Source organism: Myxocyprinus asiaticus, chromosome 14 (genome assembly GCF_019703515.2).
Source record: "Myxocyprinus asiaticus isolate MX2 ecotype Aquarium Trade chromosome 14, UBuf_Myxa_2, whole genome shotgun sequence".
Classification (NCBI taxonomy): domain Eukaryota; kingdom Metazoa; phylum Chordata; class Actinopteri; order Cypriniformes; family Catostomidae; genus Myxocyprinus; species Myxocyprinus asiaticus.
This window is the reverse complement of record NC_059357.1, coordinates 11220463-11243597: the sequence shown is the minus strand read 5'-3', so window position 1 is coordinate 11243597 and position 23135 is coordinate 11220463. Positions and strand designations below refer to the sequence as shown.

General features: G+C 36.8%; 1 protein-coding gene across 2 annotated transcripts in view; it reads left to right on the top strand.

The window, feature by feature from the left end:
- Positions 1–23135, top strand: part of LOC127451579 (KAT8 regulatory NSL complex subunit 1-like) — an 88547-nt gene that overhangs the window by 52767 nt on the left and 12645 nt on the right. Inside the window, exons 3-7 of one of the 2 annotated variants that reach the window (XM_051716356.1) lie at positions 7314–7343; positions 13779–13920; positions 15247–15342; positions 16755–16867; positions 20334–20529. In XM_051716356.1, coding sequence (XP_051572316.1) covers positions 7314–7343; positions 13779–13920; positions 15247–15342; positions 16755–16867; positions 20334–20529 — 577 coding nt within the window. The remainder of the gene's footprint in view (positions 1–7313; positions 7344–13778; positions 13921–15246; positions 15343–16754; positions 16868–20333; positions 20530–23135) is intronic. The other variant, XM_051716357.1, reaches the window with a different exon arrangement.

Genomic DNA, 23135 nt, shown 5'->3' with positions numbered 1-23135 from the left:
TGTGCGTGTGTGTGTGTGTGTGTGTGTGTGTGTATATGTGTTTGCAACATTGTGATCATAAATGAAATGACTCGTCAAATATCAGGATACATCTGTTGCTTGATTTTACCCCTACTGCTGTTTTTTTTAAATATTATTTTTTTTACACTAGGCCTGGGCGATATGTAAAAAATATTTTATCAGGGGGGCTGGGCAGCTCCGCAAGTAAACACGCTGACTACCACACCTGGAGTCGCAAATTCGAATCCAGGGTGTGCTGAGTGACTCCAGTCAGGCTTCCTAAGCAACCAATTGGCCTGGTTGCTAGGGTGGGTAGAATCACGTTGGGTTAACCTCCTCGTGGTCACTATAATGTGGTTCTCGCTCTCGGTGGAGCGCGTGTTGTGTGTGGATGCCACGGAGAATAGTGTGAGCCTCCACACGTGCTAGGTCTTCGCGGTAATGCACTCAAGCCATTATTGAGAGCAATGAAACGACAATGGCCAGTCAGAGACACAGTGAGTCTACGGTCCAATCAGTCTTGACAACCAATCGATATGCACAAGTTTTAAATAGTCTGACGTCCAGATGCTTGCTTACAGTATGTTTTATCTGTTTGCGATGGCACACGGAAATTAGTGCCAAATAAACATCATCTGACACTCCAAAATAAGCTGTAGAACAAAGGTGTGCAATTTTGAATTATTTTCAATTCATTGCATGTCGTGCCATTTTATTTACCGTAGGTAAACAAGCAACGCAACAAAACTAAAACAATCCCAACCGTTATAATCAAGGTACAGACAGGGTCTAAATAACTGATTTATTGTGTTGTTTGAACAGCTATATTTATTATGTGAGCATTTGTGAGTGCAGAACTGTCAGTGAGTTTGCTCTGAAATGTAGGGCTCAAACAGTGAGTGACCGCTTCAGTCATTATAGTGGGAGAGTTTGAATATTGTTGCATTGCTCGATATTTGTGTACAATTTATTAAAAAGAATAACCGTTGTATTTATGTATTAAACAGCTATAAAGTGGCTTGTTTTGGACATAGAAGTCTTGAACGTCATTTCACGGACCATCTTCTTTGTTATTGTGTCTGCTCAAATAAATACCTATTTGACACACAACTGCTGTTGGTAGATTTAAATGAACTAATCAGACAAACTCGCAAACCGGCTGATCTTACCTTCCAGAGTGCAACCACTGTGACAGATTTGAGGCCAAATATGATCTAATGATGATCTTATGTGATCGGCTGTTCAGTTTGACTATTGAATGTCATATTATAATTTACTGTATCTGGGCCAATAATTTAGGCATTAAAGACACATATTGCATGTCTGGTGGTAGTTTTTGAATTTATGCCATGTGTTTTCAGGCTTTGGCAGTGTTAAATGTGTGAGGATGTGAATACATCAACATGATACATGACAGGCATATTGACAAATTAAAAATGATTTTGTCAATAGTTCAAAAAGAATCTACATATATTTCTTCACTTTAACACAAAGATATACCTTTATAATAACCTTTACTAACATTAACAAACACTATTACAGTATGTAATGCTTTAAAGAAACTGCAGTGCAGCCTATAACCTGCTGTTCTGAAGAACCCGGAAGCGGTTGTCTGCTTAGTGACACCACAGTAATTTCATAACATTTTCAAGGGCAATAATCGATAATTTTGATTTTTGTCATAATCGTGCAGCCCTAGGATTGATTTATTTAGCGATTTATTAAATCGTTAATGACTAAGAAAGTGACCACTTCACTTCTACAATGTTCAACATAAACATTTGCTTTTTCACCAGTTTTTCTGTTGCTACGTTTTAAAGTAAGGATTTCCGTTCAAATTAGGCCTGTCATGATTATTAAATAACTGTCTGGTCGCGGTTATTTGATCTAACAGCAATAATTTGATCTAACCGTGGTTATTCGAAACAACCGTGATTACTGGGCATTCAAATTCCAATCGTTCCGTTGAACTGTGTCCAAGCGTCACTGAGCAGCACTGCAGATGTGAAGCACTTTGACGCACGCGCCGTCAGTAGAGGCTCGTGCCAGGCTCGCAGCAAACTCCCGAGAAAATGTAAACAAACAAGTGTAAACTTTGTTAGTGAAAGCAAACGCTCCGGTTTCACTTTAAACGATCGTGTAATGGCAAATGTTCTGGGTTCATACACTGTTTTAATGACATGCGTGACAAAGAGGAGACGATGCATGTTAACTCTGTTTCTGTGGAGTGATAAAATGATGAAATGAAATCTCAGATGTTTTGCTTCATGAAAAATAAGGGCTCGTGGGTTTATTCAGAGCACTAAAATATGTAGAAGTGAAGAAATTAGGAAAGAAATGTTTTACTATTGCATAATATAAATATGATATGTATAAAAATATATATTTTATTTTTAATTAAATTATAAAACATGAGTTCAAAAACAAGTGCAAATGTAAAATTGACACTAAAGTTAACCAAAAAGAGACATATTGTAAGTATTTATGAATACTTTAATTTTTTTTTTTTTTTTCATATCATTCATAAGTTTTTATTTAATATATTTGAAGATCAATATGTCAAAAATGACCTATGGTGTATGAAGCACACATGCAGAAAAAAGCACACCTTAAAAAAATTGCAATGTATATGACAATTAATCGTCACAACCCTAAAACAGACAATTAATTGTCATAATCGCAATTATTTGTTTGACAATGAAATTTGACTGACGAGTCATAATCGTGACAGCCCTAGTTCAAATGTTCATTTTATGCCATTTTTTCGGCGCATCCCTATTTCCCACCCTGATCTCCAAACATCTGGAGCTGCTTATAGCAGAACATAGGGTCCTCTCTGGAAAGCTGCAACCACACTCATTGCTAACATTTCACGCTTGCTCTGTCACTTGTTCCTACGTTCCCATACTAGCTTTTTCAGTCAGTTTGTTTTCTTCCCTCTCTTCCCCTTTTTCCCTTTAATTCTCCCTGCCTGGTATAAGCTGCCATTCCACTTTTGATCGGTTCACCTACAAACAGTCAACCAGTCTGGTGGAATAGATTTAAATATGATAATGTTTATCAAAGCTTGAAAATTCTACTAGCTTATTTGTAGCTTAGAGCATCAAATTAGAGAAACATGTTGAAAAGACAAGGCAGAGGATGTCAATTATTATTATATATATATATATATATATATATATATATATATATATATATTAATAATTGAAAATTCAAATTCTGTGGATTTCTCATAGCTTTCTGAGGAATTCTGTGGTCGCAGATTCTGTGCAGGCTTTAGTCATAGTATATTCAAAGGCTTAAGACTAGCACAAAAATAACTAAAAACTGTTATTCATCCAGAAACATAGGGTGAGCAAGCTGGAAATCTGTTATAGCAGCAAAGCTATTATGGGTTACCCATTTCTCTATTGTACCGTAAATTAAGGATCTACTAACTTAATATTTCATAAGAGCATAGCAACAGATTTGCATCCCTTGATACTTACCACGACTAAGAGACAACAGGTGTTCTTGAAGACTCAGTTGAGTTGAAATATATAAACTGAAGAATGTCGATGAGGTATTCCACCACCTTTTTATATCTTGGTGTGTGAAATGCAAAATATAACATTTAAGTAGAAAAATAATGGCATACACTAATGCCTCTGTAAACCAGACTTGGATTTACTTTGTCATTATGTACAAGTATTTCCTAAACTCATTATAAACGACATGTTCGTGCAAGTTTAAATTCAACCTGTTTATTCAAAACAAATCTCAATATGAAAGACATCACATGCAAGCTCTAGTAGTAACCATGGCCTCGGGATGCCAGGATTTGTTTCTTTAAACTTCACTGGAAATATTTACATGTTTGGGCTTGTATGTTGCAGTTGGCATGTTGCAAAACTGTGATAACTGATCAGCTGGTCCCAAAATACACAGATCTCTAGTTGCAGCAGTTTGAGGTTGTTTCGGCAGCTTACTTCTGTTTGTATCATGGGAAACAGGTTTATTATCGGACAGCCCAGATCCTTGACTGTCAGTGTTAATGCCCCCCACACAAGACTCTGGGTGATATGGTGCGTTATTGACAAGTTCAGAATGTAATCTAACAAAGCATAGCCTCCCTCACACACTATGCGGAGGGGGTAGGTTTAGGGGCAAGGTTTGGGGGTCTGGTCACTCGTGGCTTTGTGAAGTGGAGCAACACAACGGAAATATACTGACTGACAGTAATATGTAATATGAAAGGGGGTGGGTGGATGGGGGGTGTGGGGGATGTGAGAGACCATGCCCGCCATCCATACATGCCACAGCTGGAGAAATTTCAGTCACATTCTCAAGTGTAAAACCCAAAAGACTCTGCTAGGAGTGCACATAGCTTATGCAGATTATATTTAATTTTGTGTGTACTTGTGAATTTGTCCTCACAAGCCATAAATAATTCTGTTACTTAGTTTTAGTACACAGCTTTCTGGAATACTCTATCCTGATTGGTCAATCGCACCAGCCAGCGGTCTGGTATTTCTGAATAATGACCGCACATTTGGGGATCAAATGACATTTCACCGGTCATCCGGGTATTGCAAGTCATCTTTCGTACTTCTCATATCACTTGGTGATCTCTACATGTAAGCTAAAAATGTATTTCAACTCAAATCAATACTTCATATACATTTATTTCTTTAATTGGCATGCTGTCTTGTAATAAGCAATATAATGAGCAGACACATGGTCATTTTCTCTAAATGAACACCAACAGAACTCTGAGGTGGAATTCAGACTCCGCAATCTCCTTCTCAAAATTTCTCAAAAACACTATTTCAATGCAAATTGTTGTTTTTATGTGAATTTATTTATATATTTAGTAGATGCTTGAAATATGGCCCATTCTTTCCCTTTTTGTTTTATTTTCTCTTTACCTCTCCTTCCATTTTTTTCATTTGTTTTTACCCCATGTCTGCCTCATACCAGTCATGTGACCTTGAGGGGGTGGGACCTCTCTCTCGCTCTCTCTCTCTCTCTCTCTCTCTCTCAGCACATCAAACTCTTTGTTCTCCAGACGACGCCCATGTCATGTCTGCAGCTGAGCTGCACTGTCTGTGGCCTTGAAGTCAGCACAGATTCTGTCTCGCACACGCGTGCACTTTCTCTCTTAAAACGCTTACTGCATACAACACTTAAAAACATGGTGCCTTTAAATAGTTAATTAGGACTATTATGAAATTAAAAATAAAATAAAAATAAATAAAAATATTTATTGATGTTATTGAAGTATTTTTGAAACATGTTAGCTCCACTATAATGAGTGATTTTGTTTATAGTCTCAAGGTCGTTTGTATTTGCATGCATGCAGGTGTGTGTATTGCTTTCTCATCTCTCAGCTGTTTTTGTGTTACACACGTAATGATGACCGTAGGCTTGGTTTCCTGTTTTCATTTTGCTCCTCTGCCTCTTACTATCATTTCCTGAAAGAGCAGGGTGTGCTTGCATGTGCGCATGCATGTATGCTTGCATCAGTGGCTGAGGAGTTCATCATTAAGGCAGTGATGTGGGAAAGAGTCCGGCTAGATTTCAGATACTGTGAAATGATGATGATAAGCTTTCCACACTTCTGTTGCACCTCTCGGTACTGCTTGAGTTCACAAAATCCCCAAGGACCTGTGTGTGTGTGTGTGTGTGTGTGTGTGTGTGTGTGTGTGTGTGTTCAGCCTCTGTAGTGTTTGTTTTTGTTGTTTTTTTAACCTTGGGATGGCATGCACATGTCCTTCTACAAATTCCCACTTTGGGCTGTGGTTGTGTCTCAGCTGGAATGCTTATGTTAGACTTTATCAGTTTGGTCTGTACAGAGGTCACAGTCTATATGAATCATCAGATAGAAGTTAAGCTCCTTTGCGTATTTACAGGGAGGTTCAAAATTAAATTTAAACCTGGGCACGATTAAAGTCATGAAAATTATATGATAGATGATATTAGATTCTGAGCTATTTCAAGGTCACTAATCAAATCATTAAATTTGTGATATTGACCATATTAACTTTGTGCGAAAGATCAGATTTCCGTGCTTTCATTGAAACAAGATGCTCTTTGGAACATTCTCAAATCGTACTGGATAACATGGATTCTGCCAAATGAAAAAATGAATCATCAGGTTTTGTCTAAGCCAGTTTGAGTGCATGCTATCGTTCAAGAAAAGGGGGACATACTAAATATATATATATAAAAAAAAATGATATTCATGTTTTTTCAATTAAACTCGTTAGAATAATAATAACAAAAACGGTATTTAAGTTATTTGAAAAGGAAGCATTTTCACAACTGGTCTTGGTCTTTTGAACCCCACTGTATGTCTGCTTTTATTTCTGTTTAATCAACTGCCCTGTGTCTCTTCACTTAGAGACAAATTTGGACTCTTGAGTGGTTGCTCTCTGCTTGAAATTTGTGTTATGATTTTAAGTGCTCTGTCCCTGTGTCAGATGAGATGGTAATATGATGTTCCTGTCAAGTTAAAGAGGAGCACCCCACCCCCACATTTTAAATTCATTGACAGCCACGGATTGGAACTAGGGGTGAGAATGTTTGCTTTAACAGAAATTCGATTATGATTATGGTTCTTTTCCAAGTTATGCAGTGCATCATAAAATCTGAAGTTTGATCTCAAGATGGTTAAATGTGATTTAATTTGGTACGATTTGCTCTCAGCATAGTTTTCCACAGTAGACCCTTGCAGCTGCTCCATCAAATGCTTGCACTGCAGGTTGAAATGGAAATGGGTCAAGAATTCCATGTTGTAGAAGAAATTAATTTGTAATGCGTTTATAATCACTGTAGTAATTGTAATTTACTTTAATCTCTTCATTCAGTTTTTGTTGTCAGACCAATGCATCACAGCGTGTCAGTGTATTTGTACATCCCAGGCCTGCGTACACTGTTTAATGGTGGTGCAAAATAGTTAACCTCTGTCTTGTTTTGTAACCATTTGAAGTGTTTGTGTTCTGGCTTCATGGTCTCTTTCTTATGGTGACTCACTTGGCATCCAGCTGAAGGTTTCTGGAATTATTTGGCCTGTACATGTTTGCTGTTTCAGTGGCTTTGTCTCCATCGAGGGCATCTGTCATTTTCTTGTGGAAAATTGTGGCGATATTGTTTTGTTTGTTGAAATGGAGTGTGTAGTTCTAGTTTAGCCAGAAATGGAAATCGTCGTCATTTACTCACCGCCATGTTATTCTAAATCTATATGACTTTCTTTGTTTCTGTGGAATAAAGCTGCTTGAATGGTGACTGAGATTGAACATTTTGCCAACCATTTCTCCTTTTGCATTCCACAGAAAGTCGTACGGGTTTAGAACAACACGACAGTGAGTAAAGGACAGAATTGTCATTTGTGGGTGAACTATCACTTTAATGTTGTATGTTGTATTTTGGGACCACTACTATGTACTTAAGCATTTGATACAATGTACTTATGTACATACGTGTTGTTGCATGGTATTTACACGGTATCTGCATGTAACAACATCTGTAGTTACACTGTTGACCTTACCCCTAACCCAACCCTTAACCCTAGTCCTACCCATAAACCTACCCGTACCTCAACCTCAGTAGCAGGAAATGTGAATTTTGTGAGAATGTTGCAGAAATTGTAGTTACTCAATAAGTACAATGTATGTATTTTAATTTTAGTTCATTTTAGTACTTAAAGACACCTAAAATAAAGTGGGACTGTATTTTAAGATGTTGCACACTACTCAATGTTGCTTTTTGCTGTTTGCAAAGGGTTGTGTGTGTTTATGCACTCGTATTTGTTTCACACACAGTTAAAATTTGCATAACATCTCATAGTGAGCATGGCTCTGTTATTGACACATTTCTCTGACTTGTTGGCTTATTTCCATTGAGAGATGTAACATCATATTGGCTTATGCAAAATTCCCACAATCAGGCGCAACCCAGAAGTGTGTTTTAATGACATGATCTGCCCTTGTTCTTCACATCCAGTCTCTCTCTTTATTGTGTGGAGAGTGTTTGTAGCCACTTTCTGCGTATTTCCTGCTTCCTGTGAGGACAACAGTCAGGGGAACAGTTCAAGTTCACTCCTCACCTGCACTTATTCTACATTTCTTTGTACCACAACTGATTACTCAGATTTGACTTCTTTTAATTTTATTTAGACACACAATCTTATTCTTACACCCACAGGCTGCTTTAAAATCTGGTCTAGCGAGACCTTGTCGATTGTCTATGTGGTCTTGAAAAGCTTCTGAAAAACTCAAGTTAACGTACAGGCAAAAAACATACTTTATCATGTCCATTCACTCATGCCCCTTGTGGCCAGCTGGGTGTAATACAGCTGCCCCTCCCCCTCTCTGCCCCCATGTGGACAAATTTCAAATGCTCAAAAAAAGGCAAAACACTCAACAGGACCGGCAAGAGGGAAAACATGGAATTCCAGGAGAGGATGAAGACTGGTCAGGATTTGTAAAATTGTTCCAGGGAAACATAGTGTGCTGACTAGTTTCTTTGTATGCAAGCATGTGTGTTTGACATCAATTTGGTATGAGTCGCAGGAACTTTCAGATGACAAAAAACAAACAAACAATAAAACAACTTTCCCTACATGTATTTTTTGATCTCTAAAAAAATCTCATAAAAAACCAATGCATTGAAAATCCCCCCTAGTCTTATAATAAATTCTTAAAGAATATAACCGAAAAGCCCATAGTCCTGTCTGATTTTTTTTTTTTTTTTGTATTTATTTTTTACTTTTTTTGTTAATGTGTAGCAAAGCATGTTTCTGTGCTTGTGCAAGTGTTCAGGCAGTAACACGGCTGTATTTCAGATCTGCTCTGAATCACAGGTTGAAAATTGGAAATCCATATGAAAACACTGATTGGCCTCCATATACATCTGAGAGCTGTGGAGTCCACAGGAATGAAGTAAAACACAAAGCAAAATCCTAAGGGTGGAAACAAAATGCTTGTTTGGCTTGTATTGATTTGATATTCTCTAAAAGGAGGAGAGAGATAAAGAATTTGCGTTTTATGAGCTTTTGTTGTGTTCAGGCTCCTCCTGAGCTTTTAGAGCAGATCTCAGTGTAATTCCAGTTTATAAAGACTGTTCTTAGTGGACTGATAAAGAGAACAAAAAAGGTTCTATGTCCCTTTCTGTCTTTCAGCTATTTATTTCTCATTCTCCAGTGGTTACAATGATGCCTTTCTTTTATTGCTATATCATTTAAATCTCTCTTCCTCTCTCTTATTCTGTGAAATCTTGAGTCATGTCAGCGTAGTTCAGCTGAAGCTGGTGCTGTTTCTTTCTTGTGTTTTGCAGTCATTTTACTTTCAATCTTGTGCAATCAGATTATTAGGTTTATATTGCCTCACTGAGCAAGCTAAGAGGACAGCGGTTATACAAGAATGGACTGGGACTAATGTAAAGAGGTCAGAGGTCAGTTCGTTGCATTAGGTTGATTTATTTTTTTTTTTAAGTGGATTACAAAAGTTTCACTGGAAAAAAATCAAGTGAATTTTGGAAAAGTGCTGCTCATCAATCGCTCGAAAGTCTCATGCACATCACCAGCTAGTGGAAGTTATGTATGAAACTGCTTTCAGTGTTTCCCACAGGAATTTTGAGACTGTGGTGGGTGGACCTTGGACCCTCTAGGGGGGTCCGGGGGCATGCTCCCCCCGTAAGAGAATTTTGTACATTTTTAAAGTTAAATGCATCAATCTGGTGCATTTTGAGAGCAAAATTAAGAGGCTAGATCTATGAAGAACTTTGTGCTCTTGTAAACAGTTTTGTGCTCTTGTAGTAATTTAATCAAGAAGGTAACAAACCACAAGAAGGATGTTCTGTTTTCAGTTAGGGACTGTAAAGACAGTAAGCCCTTGTGTCATTGCTTACATAGGGCTTCAGCCACCCCTTGAATTCAGGGATTAACTCCCATTCTTTTCTATAATTTTGGGAGTATACACTACCGGTCAAAAGTTTTGAAACAAATATTCATTCTTTATTATAATGTTTGTTTGGTTTTTTTTTTTTCCTCCACATTTTAGAATAATAGTAAAGTCATCAACACTATGGACATAAATGGAACTATGGGAATTATGTTCAAATCAAAACTGTGTTATATTTTAGCATCTTCAAAGTAGTCACCCTTTGCCTAGAATTTGCATACATGTACTCTTGACATTTTCTCAACCAACTTCTTGAGGTATCACCCTGGGATGCTTTTTAAACAGTATTGAAGGAGTTCCCATCTACATGCTGAGCACTTATTGGCTGCTTTTCTTTATTATTTGGTCCAAGTCATCAATTTCAAAAAATTATTATTATTTTTTATTACATTTGAGTTTTATAATGAAATAAATTAATATGGTGGCACAATTATATTTTTGTCTACAAAACTAATTTCAAACATTTAAGCATGCGCCTTCAGATCAAAAGATCTTTAAGATCAGGAGAAACATTTTAGTCAAGTGTTTCAAAACTTTTGACTAGAAATGTATGTTAGCTATGGCATGTTAGCTATTTTTGTGTGTGTGTGTGTGTGTGTGTGTTATGTCCAAGGCTGTGTGCATTTGTATTTATATTTGTATTTGTATTTTGTGTATATAAGTTTAATACAGGTTAAAGTTTATTATTATGTGTTTGAATAAAGTACAATGTCAGAATTATCTAAATAAATGATCTGAATTCAGAGAGTTCAGGAATGTGAATGAACAAATCCCCTGTGATAGTGAGAGATAAGATGGTGATAAGCGCATGAGAAGAATAAAAATCAAATTAAACGGTCAATTTAATTTTTTTAATTAAAACAAAGGAGCAGCAAACAATACAGATTAGTGATTGGTCCTTGGCAACACTGTTTGCACATGCACAGCTCATTCACGTCTATGTCAGCTGAATGTGCTGCTCCTCTCTGCCACTCAATGAATAGTAGAGACAGAGAGAGGTGTGCCTGCAGTGGGAAAGCAAGAACTCGTGCTTGCGGGGCAGTACTGGTACTCGCTTCTACGGAAAGTAGCTAATGTTTGGCCTAAAAATTCGCTAGATTTGGCGCTAGGTGCTTTTTGGGAAAAAAGTCACTAAAGGGGTCTGAAAAGTCGCTAAGTTGGCAACACTGTAGACTGACTGGGAGTGAGAGATGCTTTTCCGAAGCAACAGCATAAAACACAATGTTAGAGACCTTTTATGTTGTTATGAGAAGTGTTAAAATATTTTCGGTTCATTATGAAACTGTGGAGGGACAAATTAGGTGGTGCTGCCACAGGTAATTAATGGGAAACACTGGGTTTTGGTGACTTCCAGTGAAATTTAGTTTTGGTTTTGATTTTTCACTTCCATGCCCTGCATGGTGCATCAGATGGCAGGAAGTTACTTCACATTTGCTCACTCTACATTAGGGCTGCAACTAACGATTATTTTGGTAATTGACTAATCTAACGATTAATAGAACGATTATTCGACTATTCGGGGCGATTATTGCAACGATTAATCATTAGCTCTAAACAGCTCTAAACAAAATCATCTTTTAAAAATGCCTCTAAATAACATTCACTGAATTAAAGGGAAAGAAATACTTTTTATTATGTTTAATTCAGTAAAAATTTCAATACAAAAAATCCTATTGTTATCAAGTGTATTTGTCTTTTTTACCATTTTAAAATTGTCTAAAAATCCTTAAAACAAGAAACATTTACTTGAAGTAACATAAGATATTTAGACTTGCTTTAAGAGAATGTATCTTAAATATAAGAGTATTTTATATATGTGTATTTTTTCACTTGGTTATACTTCTGCGAGTGCAGTAAAGACAAAGTATACTTATATTCAAGATCTATTCTCTAAAAGCAAGTCTAAATATCTTATATGCTACTTAGGTGAATGCATCTTTTTTTTTTTTTTTTTAAAGGATTTTTAGATATTTTAAAATATTTGTATTTTTAATATCAACATTCTCAGATAATAATAATAAAAAAAATATATATTCTGTAGTATAGCTGCTAAAGTAAATGTACATTGTTTTAAAGGAGTTTTAAATATTTATATTGGAAAACAAGCCAAAATAAAAACAAATAAAAAATGTGTTTTTTTGCAGTGTATAATGGGGTGAAGACTACCCTCTCTCACCTTTTAGTTCACTTCAGTCCATCTTTAACTCACAAAAAAAAAAAAAAAAAAAACTCTCTCTTATTAATAAAGCTGTGTTTTGCCAATTTTCTTCACGATAAGAAATGCACAGTGACATATATTATGATTCAGTAAGTTGCCATTGCGTTATAATCTAGCTGCATTAAGCGCGCACACTCGAGGGATGAGCGTCCCCGCAACAGTGTACCTCAGCCGGGTGCAGTTTCAATCTCTTCCCCTTAGATCGGAACACTTCGCGCAACTCATAGAAGAGGCGCTGACCGCACAGAGAAATGCCAGTTTCCTTATTATTTTAACTTTAATAAAGCTATAACGCATTAAATAGAACTGCATTAAAGATGTAACGCCGGGGTGTTTCCTTTAAAGACGCTCGACATGCAAGTTTTGCTTAAGCTGAGCGTCAGCTCCAGCTCTGCTTATTCCACAACAAGAGTGCTTCTTTATTTACTTGTTTTGTATTTTTGCATTATAATTCCCTCATACTTTGCGATCTACATCACCTGAAGCTATTTGGAAAGTTTAAAGTGTGTCTGGACTGTCAGATGTGTTTTCTTCCTCTCCTGAGTAAGGCGCAAGCTGCAGTGCTGCTCTTGTGTGCAATCATTAGAGTTTCATATGATCTTATGATACATTAAGATCAAACGACTGTTCGACAATGAAAATTTTTGTTGACAATTTTTTATTGTCGATTTTGTCTAACGTCGACTAATCGTTTCAGCCCTACTCTACATCAGTACAGCTGACTCTTCCACAATTATTTTTTGCCATTTTTATATAGAGTATGAGCAGTACAGGTAGAATTGGAAAATGATGGTGTGATAACATTGAAGTATCTAACCGAATATGCAAAACAGACTTTTTTATTTCTGCTTTTTGACTCTACTACATCTGATCTGATGACATTTGATCTAGACTACGACAATAAAAACATATGCATTATGAATAATTTATTAATAATTTTAACCATTTAATTGTTGACCAAACGAAGTCAGTTATGACAGTGTTTATTTTATAAATAGCTATTTATTGGTGGACCAGATATTAAAGGATTAGTTCACCCAGAATAATAATTCTCTCGTGATTTACTCCCCTTTAAGCCATCCCAGATGTGCATGTCTTTCCTTCAGCAGAACTGAAATGAAGATTTTTATAAGCACATTTCAGCTCTGTTTGTCCATACAGTGAGAGCAAATGGGTGCCATGATGCTGCTGGCTGTTTGATGGTCCAAAAGGCATATTTAGGCAGCATAAAATTAATCCACACGCCCCCAGTCCATCAGTGAATGTCTTCTGAAGCAAACTGATAGGTTTGTATAAAAAAATAAATCACTTAAAGGTGAGTAAATCAAGAGAGAATTATCATTGTTGGGTGAACTGATCCTTTAAGTAACCAATTAAGTAAATGAGTGTAAATGTGTAAATATTGGCCTATCTTTAGAGCAGAATCGGCAAGTGACAGCAAATTCAAATTAACTTTGCTGACCTGAGTAGCGTGATATATAAGCTATTTATCAACATACCACTAGGCTGGCTCCTAGAATGAAAAAAAGTTGGTGTGCATACTTAATACTAAGGCAGATAAGGCAGCAAATCGAGCATTGATGATTGTTAAACTAGTGCATTTCTGTGTGTTTTCTCAGATGGAGGAGAGCAGAAGGTCGTTACGCCGTGGACAGAGCTGCCATCATCAGTCACTGGAACTGGCTTCAGGCCCAAGTCTCCGACCTGGAGTACCGCATACGGCAACAGACAGACATCTACAGACAGATACGCTCCAGCAAGGTGCACACAAATACACAGACACCTCCATTCACCTGTAATCATATTCATAGGCAGTTACATGAAATTCACAAAGAAACACACCTAACACATTTCAGCATGCGATTTGGCACCTTTGCCACAGGATGCAGAACCATGGGAGGTTGTTATGGCACGTTTGCTGTTTCATACTGTGAGAAATGCAGAATACACACCAATGTGATCGTTGACCATAGCAATGTTAAGGCGTCGTACTTGCTTCGTCGAAACAATTCTAGAGTCCTAGAAGTTTCCTATTTTGTTTACGTGTGAATCTCTGATTATTTGTTTTCAGTTCTAAGTTAGCAGAGGTGGTGGCGTCTGCCTCTGGTAACTTGGCAACACAGGTGCTCGCTCATGTTCCCGTGGTGAAGTCTGCTCTTGTGGGATCATTGTTTCATGTTTCTCTGGCTCAGTGCTTTGGTTTTTCAAAGTGCTGCCTCTTCAGATTGTTTTCCTTGGGATTAAACAGATTTTTTCTGGAATTTTATCTTTGCTCATGTATCATTGTACAGTTGCTTTTGCCTGTCTATGGGCCGAAGCATACTCTAGGCAAGTCCTTGAACGCAAATGCATCTCACAACGCAAGCTCAATTCTACGTGTCGTTGCGTTCTGAAATGTGTCGAACTGCAATTTATAACGCAATGCAACTACGCGTTGCCTTAAGGGGCTCTATAGCAAGATTAGTGTGAACTGTCCTCTTCTACAGTGAGTTTTCTCTTTCAGCTCAACTGCTGTCATGGTGGAGAAACAGTTTGAAGAGAATATTGCTGAGCAAGTTAGTTAAAGTCAATATTTTATAGCAATTACCAGAAGAATAATGCTTTCAGTTTAAAGCACATGTGTTTAAAAGGTAACTCCATCGCCTCCTTGAGTACTGCGGTTTTTCCTGCCACAGTAACGCAAGAACGCACATTTAGCATGTTCCACTGGACCGTGCGTTGGCAATGCAGTGGCAAAGCGCTCACATCTGCGTTCACGTGCTTGCGTAGAGTATGGAAATGTATTAGTTGTAAATTTAATTAGAGTAATATTGATGCAGTCCACATGTTTGAAGCCATTATAATGTAATTTGAGGGGGCGTGGGGGATTCTTAGTATTGACACAATAGCATCAACCTGCAGTATTGGTTTTTGGTCATTGCAGATAAACATTTGTTATTCTTTTTCTGCAGTTTATGTGATTTAGCTTAAGTTTCTCACTGACTAATGACAACCTTCCCCCCCCCCACCAGCATTTGACTGTTAGTTGTATGAACTGTATTAAATTATATTTTGATGTCTAATTTTGTGCGTGTGTGTTTGTACTAGGGCTCTGTTGTACTAGGGGAGAGCTTAGTGTGTGAGTCAGTACCAGAGGACAGCAGTAGCTCAAGGACAGAGACCTTTACCTGCCCTGTCCCATGGGTAAGACCTGCATTCAAAAATGAGCATTTGGGTTTTGGATGTGTGCCAAGCACTGACAGTGACTTACGGGGTGCTCAGGCCGATTTCATTCTTTGGCTAAAACAGATGCAGTGCAACGAATAAAACAGGAAGCGGGTGTCTAAAAAACCTTAGGTACATGTCTTTGGCGGTTGTCTTTATTATGTCTTGGCTTGCTCTTATGAGCATTTTATTGAAAAATACTGTGGAACTAACGGTTTTATGAAGCTTAATTCAATTGCAGTACTATGGCACCGGTATAGGCTAATGTGCAACACTAATTTAACATGGAACTGTCTAATGAAGCTGTTCTCATTTTACTTAAGATTTGATATGAACTGGCTAAATCTTTTGACCGTATTATTTTACTAACTTTTGTTAATAGCCAAGTATGTTCTTTGCAACAAACAATAGCTATAGCACTGTGCTGACTGAATTTTTCATGAAAAATTTGAATTGTCTCAGCCTTGTTGACAGCCCTGGTGTCCTAGCAGAATTACCACATGTGTAGTTCATCATATTATTAATATCTTTGACAACCTGAAAGTGTCTTAATTTTAAACTGTATATCTATTGCTTTATAATGAAGAACCTATCAAACTTGTTTTTGTGTAATGTTTTGCTTGACGTGTGCGTAAGCTGTCTGTCTTTAATGTAACTGTTGCTTGATTTGATATTTTGTTATCTAATGCAGTGGCATTTATAGATTAAGTGTTGCTTAAGTCAGTGGATCTCAGCATTTTTGACTCCAAGGCCCCCCACTGTCCAAGACAATATTTAAAGGCCCCCTCACCTGAAACTAGATGTGTCTGATTAAAATAATTCATCATGGATAATTTGTTATTCTAGAAGTTTCAGAAAGAGTGTTTATAATTTATAGGCATACATCAAGTATTTTAGCATTTTAATTAAGTTGTATTGTTTTAATTATTTTAATATTTATTATTTTAAATTAATTTTAAGTCATCTTGAGGCCACCGTAGAAATGTGCTGAGGTCTCCTAGTGGGTCCCGGCCCCCTGGTTGAGAACCACTAGCTTAACTGTCCAAATTCTTTTTGGCGCCACTGTATATATCAATCACTCCAAGAAGTGACCTGTTAGTGTGTTCAGTTCTCACACAAACCGATAAAATGTTCATATTAGTTAGAGCTCAATATGATACAGGCCCACACACACACAAAACTCAAGAGAATGCTGGGATTATTAAGAGAGAAGGGCTCCAAACACTTGATCTCTTTGTCTTGTCTCATGCAAAGTGCTGAACTTTTTATCCATTTAGTGTAGTAAAGAAATTCAGTTAGACCATTCAACTCTCTGGGCCAGACCAACTCCGGGGGAAAATTGGTAGGGTGTCCTTTCCAACAGCATTTTTATTTTTTTATTTTTTTTTAAGGATCATGATACTGTTGGGGTGGAAGGGTCTGTATCGTCGCATGGCATCGCCACAGAAACAGGCTTGAGGAAAAGCTGTGCACCTGTCAGACAGGTCAATGGGGTCATCAACAGGTATGAAGAACATTAAACTGTAGGGCTGGGCAATATGGCTACAAAAATTATATTGATTTATTTTTTATTTTTTTTTCAGCCAATTGATTATCAATATATATCTCTATAATTATGTATTTGCTCTGGCTTAAAAGCCATTTTCCATTTTGTTTATAGAGGAACAATTATATAAACTGAACAGCCATTGTAGTTGGATAGATTCAAAATGTTTAATGCATGAAGTAAAAATCTAGTTAAAAATAATTAAGGCATACTTTACATTTTTGACTTTTAATGAACACAAGGAAGAATTATATTTTACAGTTTTCATTTATATGCAGCCATATAAAGTGATACATGGTAGCCTATAAAAAACATTATTTACCTACATATATTTTTACTAAAAAAAATGTGTGAATGAACTTCCCTCACTTATTTTTTGGAACTCGTTTGAATATTATACAATACTGAATTATTATTGTGGGACCCAGTTATGTTTATCATTATAATTTACTAGACAATTATTACTATTATTTTGAGGATTCTATTTGATTTATACAATAGTAATGTGGTTCTCATTTTTTTCACCTGGAACTTTTACTTTGGCTCAACACTGAAAGTGGACTGCAGTGTCAGTTTGTATTTGACAATTTACAGCATTTCTCATTACAAATTTGGTGAGAAGCTGTCATTTTCTTCCTTTGACACTGTCGTGTTTTTAAATGTGTATAATAACTTGAAGCAGTTACACATGTTTGGAATTGCATGATGGCGTGAACCTGCAGCACTTTGCTTTCACAGTGCACGCAAATCGCTCTGAGACTGCAATAAAGAGAGTATCCTCTGAGCTCCTTGGTATTGTGATTGTATAAACAGAGCAGCGTATCTTTCATTCCCTCAGAAGCGTGCGCAGTCCATGTGTTCATGTCATGAAGTCACAGCCTTTCGCGGTTTAATATTGACATGTGACTACATCGAGAATAAAAGGTTAGAATTATCGCAGTATTCATTGTAGTGCTTAATTGTAAACAGTCAACAATCATCACGATTATATCCTGAATATTCTATATATCGCCTAGCCCTATTCCTCTGTCTCTAAAAATAGTCCTTGCCATGAGAAGCTAAAACTGAATTAGAAATTTTGTAGAGATTAATATTATTCAGTATAATTTAATATGTAATTTAAAGGTACACTCAGTGATATTTATTTATTGGCTAATTGCTAAACTTTTAAGCAGAAAGAAATAGTTCTAGTAGAAAAGTATTTTTGAAAAATATCAGGATTCCCACGCGTCCTGGAAAACCTGGAATTTTGCAGTGCAGTTTTCCAGTCATGGAAAAGACATGGAAAATGAGAACAATACCTAAATGTTCTTGAAAATAATTATTTGTCCTGGAAAATATTTTAGCATAATGAAACCGTTTGACTATATCGCCGACAAGGTTTTTGTTACATGTACCAAATCTTGGTAACAATTAGGACTCGAAATAGGCTTAAAATACACAGATTTGTATTTGCGTTGCTGATGTCATGACGATTTCATCTCTGCTGTGCTCTGATGGAAAACTTGAAGTAAATATTTATATAATGCAAAATATTATTTTTCTTCGTTCCAGCTTTGCTGTAGTGTTAACTACATAAACATTTTGTTGTAAACTTAAGATAATGATGACGCTCTGATTTTTTTTGAAAATGAATTCACACCCCGAGGTGGCTTGTTGATTTGGCCTTTACATGAATTAATTTTCAATCATTTAATGATCAGAGTCAGCTTATACCGTAGTTGCCACATTTAGGGCTGTATGATTTCTGTGATGTGGAAAAAATGGACAGAATCATGGTATCCAGTCAGAAAAAATGGCATTAGCTGTAAAACACAGAACGTGACGGAATTTGATGCATTTAAGACAAAAATTTATTTTTGAATGCAAAATTAAATTTTAAATTGTGATATTTCCTTTTGTGATTATTAAACCCCAAAAGGCTGCGATTTAATGAATAAATATATAATCTGCATGTGCTGCGTGCTTCAAACCGAATGGATGAAGCTTCTACACGTAGAAACGGCAAAATAAAAGCTTGATTTAAATGTTTAATAATAGTAATAATAATGTTTTAAAGCAACATCTCACATCTGTGATATTTTGTTGTGCAGCCCTTTATTTGACAAAAATATCTCGTTGTTTTAGATTGTGTAAAAGCACTTCATCTGACGAAAATAATGCAATGTTGAAAAAATTACTTTAAAATTTGATTAGTCACCATTTTGATAAATAACATTTAATTGAATACAGAATTCAGAAAAATACAACCACAATATACATCACAACCTCTCTTGTGTTTTTGCTTACATTTTTACACCTGTTGGGCACATAAAATGTCCTGGAAAATTGTGCCTTGAAAAGAGTGGGAACCCTGAATGTGGTTAAAATGAGATGAAGTAACTGAGATCAACTAACATGAAATGAAGACTCAAATCATATCAGTCTTTAAGGGAAAAAGGCTTTATTCTACATATCACTGCTAACCCAGAAGAACATCAAAGCTCGTCTGGATTTTGCCAGAAACACATCTTGATCCTCAAACCTTTTGGGAGAATGTTCTATGGACTGATGAGTTTGGAAGACAAGGGTCCCGTTACATCTGGTGTAAACCAAACAAAGAATTCCACAAAAAGAACATCATACCTACGGTCAAGCATGGTGATGTTGTGGGGATGCTTTGCTGCTTCAGGGCCAGGGCGACTTGCCATAATTGAGGGAAACATGAATTCTGCTCTCTATCAGAAAATCCTGAAGGAGAATGTCCGGTCATCAGTCTGTAAGTTGAAGCTCAAACTCAACTGGGTTATGCAGCAAGACATTGATCCAAAGCAGAGGAGTAAGTCCACCACTGAATGGAAAAAAAAAAAAAAAAAAAAGATCTGGGGTTGCCTAGTCAAAGTCCTTACTTGAACCCCATTGAGTTGCTGTGGCAGGACCTTAAAAGGGCAGTTCATGCTCGAAAACCCTCCAGTGTGGCAGAACTAAAGAAGTTCTGCAATGAAGAGTGGTCCAGAATTCCTCCACAGCGATGTAAAAGACTGATCTCCAGTTATTGGAAGCATTTGGTTGCAGTTGTTGCTGCAAGGTGGCACTACCAGCTATTAAGTATAGCTTAGTGGGCATATTAAGTATAGCTTAGTGGGCAATTGCTTTTTCACATGGGTGATATAGGTATTGGATAACTTTTTTGCTTATATACATTAGAAGATCTAAAACAATTTAGTATGAAATATACTCAAAAATAGAAGAAATCAGGATGGGACGAATACTATTTTTATTTTATTTTTTACTTTTTTTTACAGCACTGTACATCAAATCACACAAGTGAGCTCGGTGCCCAAACATCACAAAACATAGCACTAAGAAAATGTTCCTGACAGATAAATGCAGTTTGTCGTTTTACTGTCATCATAATTCATTCTTATTCCCACTCCTCGTCTAGCCTGCGGCCTGGTTCACCTGATAGCTTGGACCCAGCTGAACAGCTTCGCTTTGAATCTCAGCAGAAGCAGGAGCTGGGCTCTCTGACTTCCCCTGTGCATGACAGCACGTGTGTGGCAGCCCGTACTCGTCCACTCCTGTCCTGCAGGAAGAGACGTGTCCTCCGGCCCGGTTCGCTCACCAGCCTCAATCGTAAGGTGAGTGTTCCAACTCCCAGTGTGAAGGCCTGTTCACTCAAAGTCTGATACAAAAACATAACAAGAAATATACATTTACAGTATCCTCACTCTGAGTTCAGTGCTGATTGTTTTTAATTTTTTTTTTTTTATCTGAGATTTCGATACCAGAATAAGTTGCTCATCATCCGAACAAAAAACAAAATAAAATTCTCAGAATTCGAGTGTGACAAGTCATTGCTGTAAGATACTTTAGATTTGGTATATGGAAGTTCTTAGAGATGCATTGTGTCATTTCAAATCTGGTGCATGTTAGTGTGAATGCGCTATGAAAACTGTTTAAAAGGGTTTGTGAGGCAGAAGAAACAAGCCCTGTCAGTGTTACCTGCAGATATGTTTCTCTGATGATACGGTGAGCTCCTTAAAGTCCCAAAGGGCTTCTTGCAAAGGTTGCAAATTAGAGGCGACCCAAAAACTGTGGTGTTACAGAGATCAGATTTCTGCTCCTAAACCTTGATAGATCCAGGACTGACACTACTGCATTTATTGTATTGTTAATCCATTTGAATGATATAGCTGCATTCAGTCTAACAGCGATTAAATTACTGGAGGTTGCCAAGTCAATGTTCTGTCGGTTGCCATTACCCGTTCCAACAAAGACATGAGATCTGAGCTTTTCAGTATTGGTTTTACCATTCCCTCCAATTTCAAAGTTTGCTTTTGTTGGACTACCTGGAAACAAACAGCTTGAAATATCTTGAATAATTGAACAAGAGCTGCTTGTCTGCTGTAGTCATATAAATGGTGGATCATAATTTTTACAAATGCACTTGCATTTTCTTGCATTCACAGCACAGCTGCAGTCTCAGAACTGTCTGTACAGCTCTGTTTGCTCTGTGAATAACTTTTTCAACTCGATTCCTACCATAACACAGACCTACTGTGAGCCAGAACACTCAGGCATGTGCTAAAAAAAATAAGCGTAAACTAAGTCATGCTCAGCTACATTACAAATAACAGCACTTGGATTTTATTCAGTGACAGTGCTCTTTAAATGTTATGTGAAGTGTTGCCTATGTCATTAATGTACTAACAGGCAGATTCGAGCAAACTGCCAGTAATAATCTACCTGTTAACTGACTCACAATCCATTGCTAAAGCTATAACACATTGCATAAATGCTGCTCCATTTAGGCTACAGGCAGAAGCTTGATGGCTTTTAAAAAAAATCCACCACTGAAAATACTCCTATCAGATTAGCTTTATTTCTTTGTTTCCTAATTTATTTTTAAAGGAATTCCATAGGTTAAAAAGTGAATTTGGATGGATTGTTTAAAAAAAACAAAAAAAAAATTGTATTTTTTTTTTTTTTTAGATCATTTATAGTATAATATAAACTGTGTATACAAAAGATGCTTTAAATTAGTAGACAAAGACCAGGAACCTAATGAGCTGGCTTTGAGATAACATTAAAATGTATTTAAATCTAGCAAATAATATTAATTGCAGTTGATTCAAGATATTTGTAAATAATTTCAGGTGGACCTGGACAGCTGTGCAGTGAACGAAAATTAGGAATGAGGTGTTTGTCAATTGAATGTGCAACTCATGGGCCACTTGAAGACTTATATTTAAAGTCTTGTAAAAGGCTATTATGATATTGGTTAGTATGATACAGTATTTTCTGGATTGTGCAGTATTTATGTCAACGCAAGTAATTTCAGATAATGTTTTTACATTTTGATGAAAGATCATGAAAAACATTTTGGAACAAAAGTTAACATTAAAGTCAATCGGGCAACTTTGATTTCATGTTGTCTACATTTAAAACTAAGTGCAGATATGGAAAACTGTTGATATGAAAACAATATTTCTCTATCTGCAATTTAAATAAATGTTATTTTGAAGACCTAAGGTATATTAGATCACAATTTGACCTCTTCTGAAATGTTTTAAGTAGGTCAAAAGACACTTTAAATGTAAGCTGAAAAAATAGCGTGTTGTCACGACTACGAAACTGGATCAGTTCTGTAATTCCAGGTGTTTTCGGTGCGATTGCATAGATAGATGAAGGCCCCTGTACAAAAAGTCCTGTGCTAATGTGAAGCTCCCTTGTTTGAATAGGCTTGGAAAAACCGTGCACGGTTGCCAATAGCAACCTTTTCTGTCTTCCTCTCCTTTCTCTCTGTTGCTGTGCTCTGAGTTAATGACATGAGCGCTAGAGAACTTGCCACATGCAAAACTGGCCGCATGCAGCTCAGGATCAGAACGTGGTCATCTGCTGCAGAGATTTGTGAGAGCATCCGTTGGAAAGGAAAGATTAACTCAATAATGGATGCGTGTCAGTGAACAGAAACAAAGGGGAAAATTGATCACTGTCACATAACAAAAGAAAGATCACAGTGGGAGACACTTAAGAGTAAATATTTTAGGAGGAATAAAAGGCACATTTAAAGGTGGAGTAAGTCATTTTAATATAATACACTTTTTGTCAAATTCCGCGAATATCTCTTCACGGTCCGCCAGCTGTCCGTTCTGTGCGCACGCTGAAAACAAAATCCGGTGTTTGTACACAGCCCTGGCTCTGTAAATGGAAAATAAACAAAGTGGATCGGACCAATCCACAC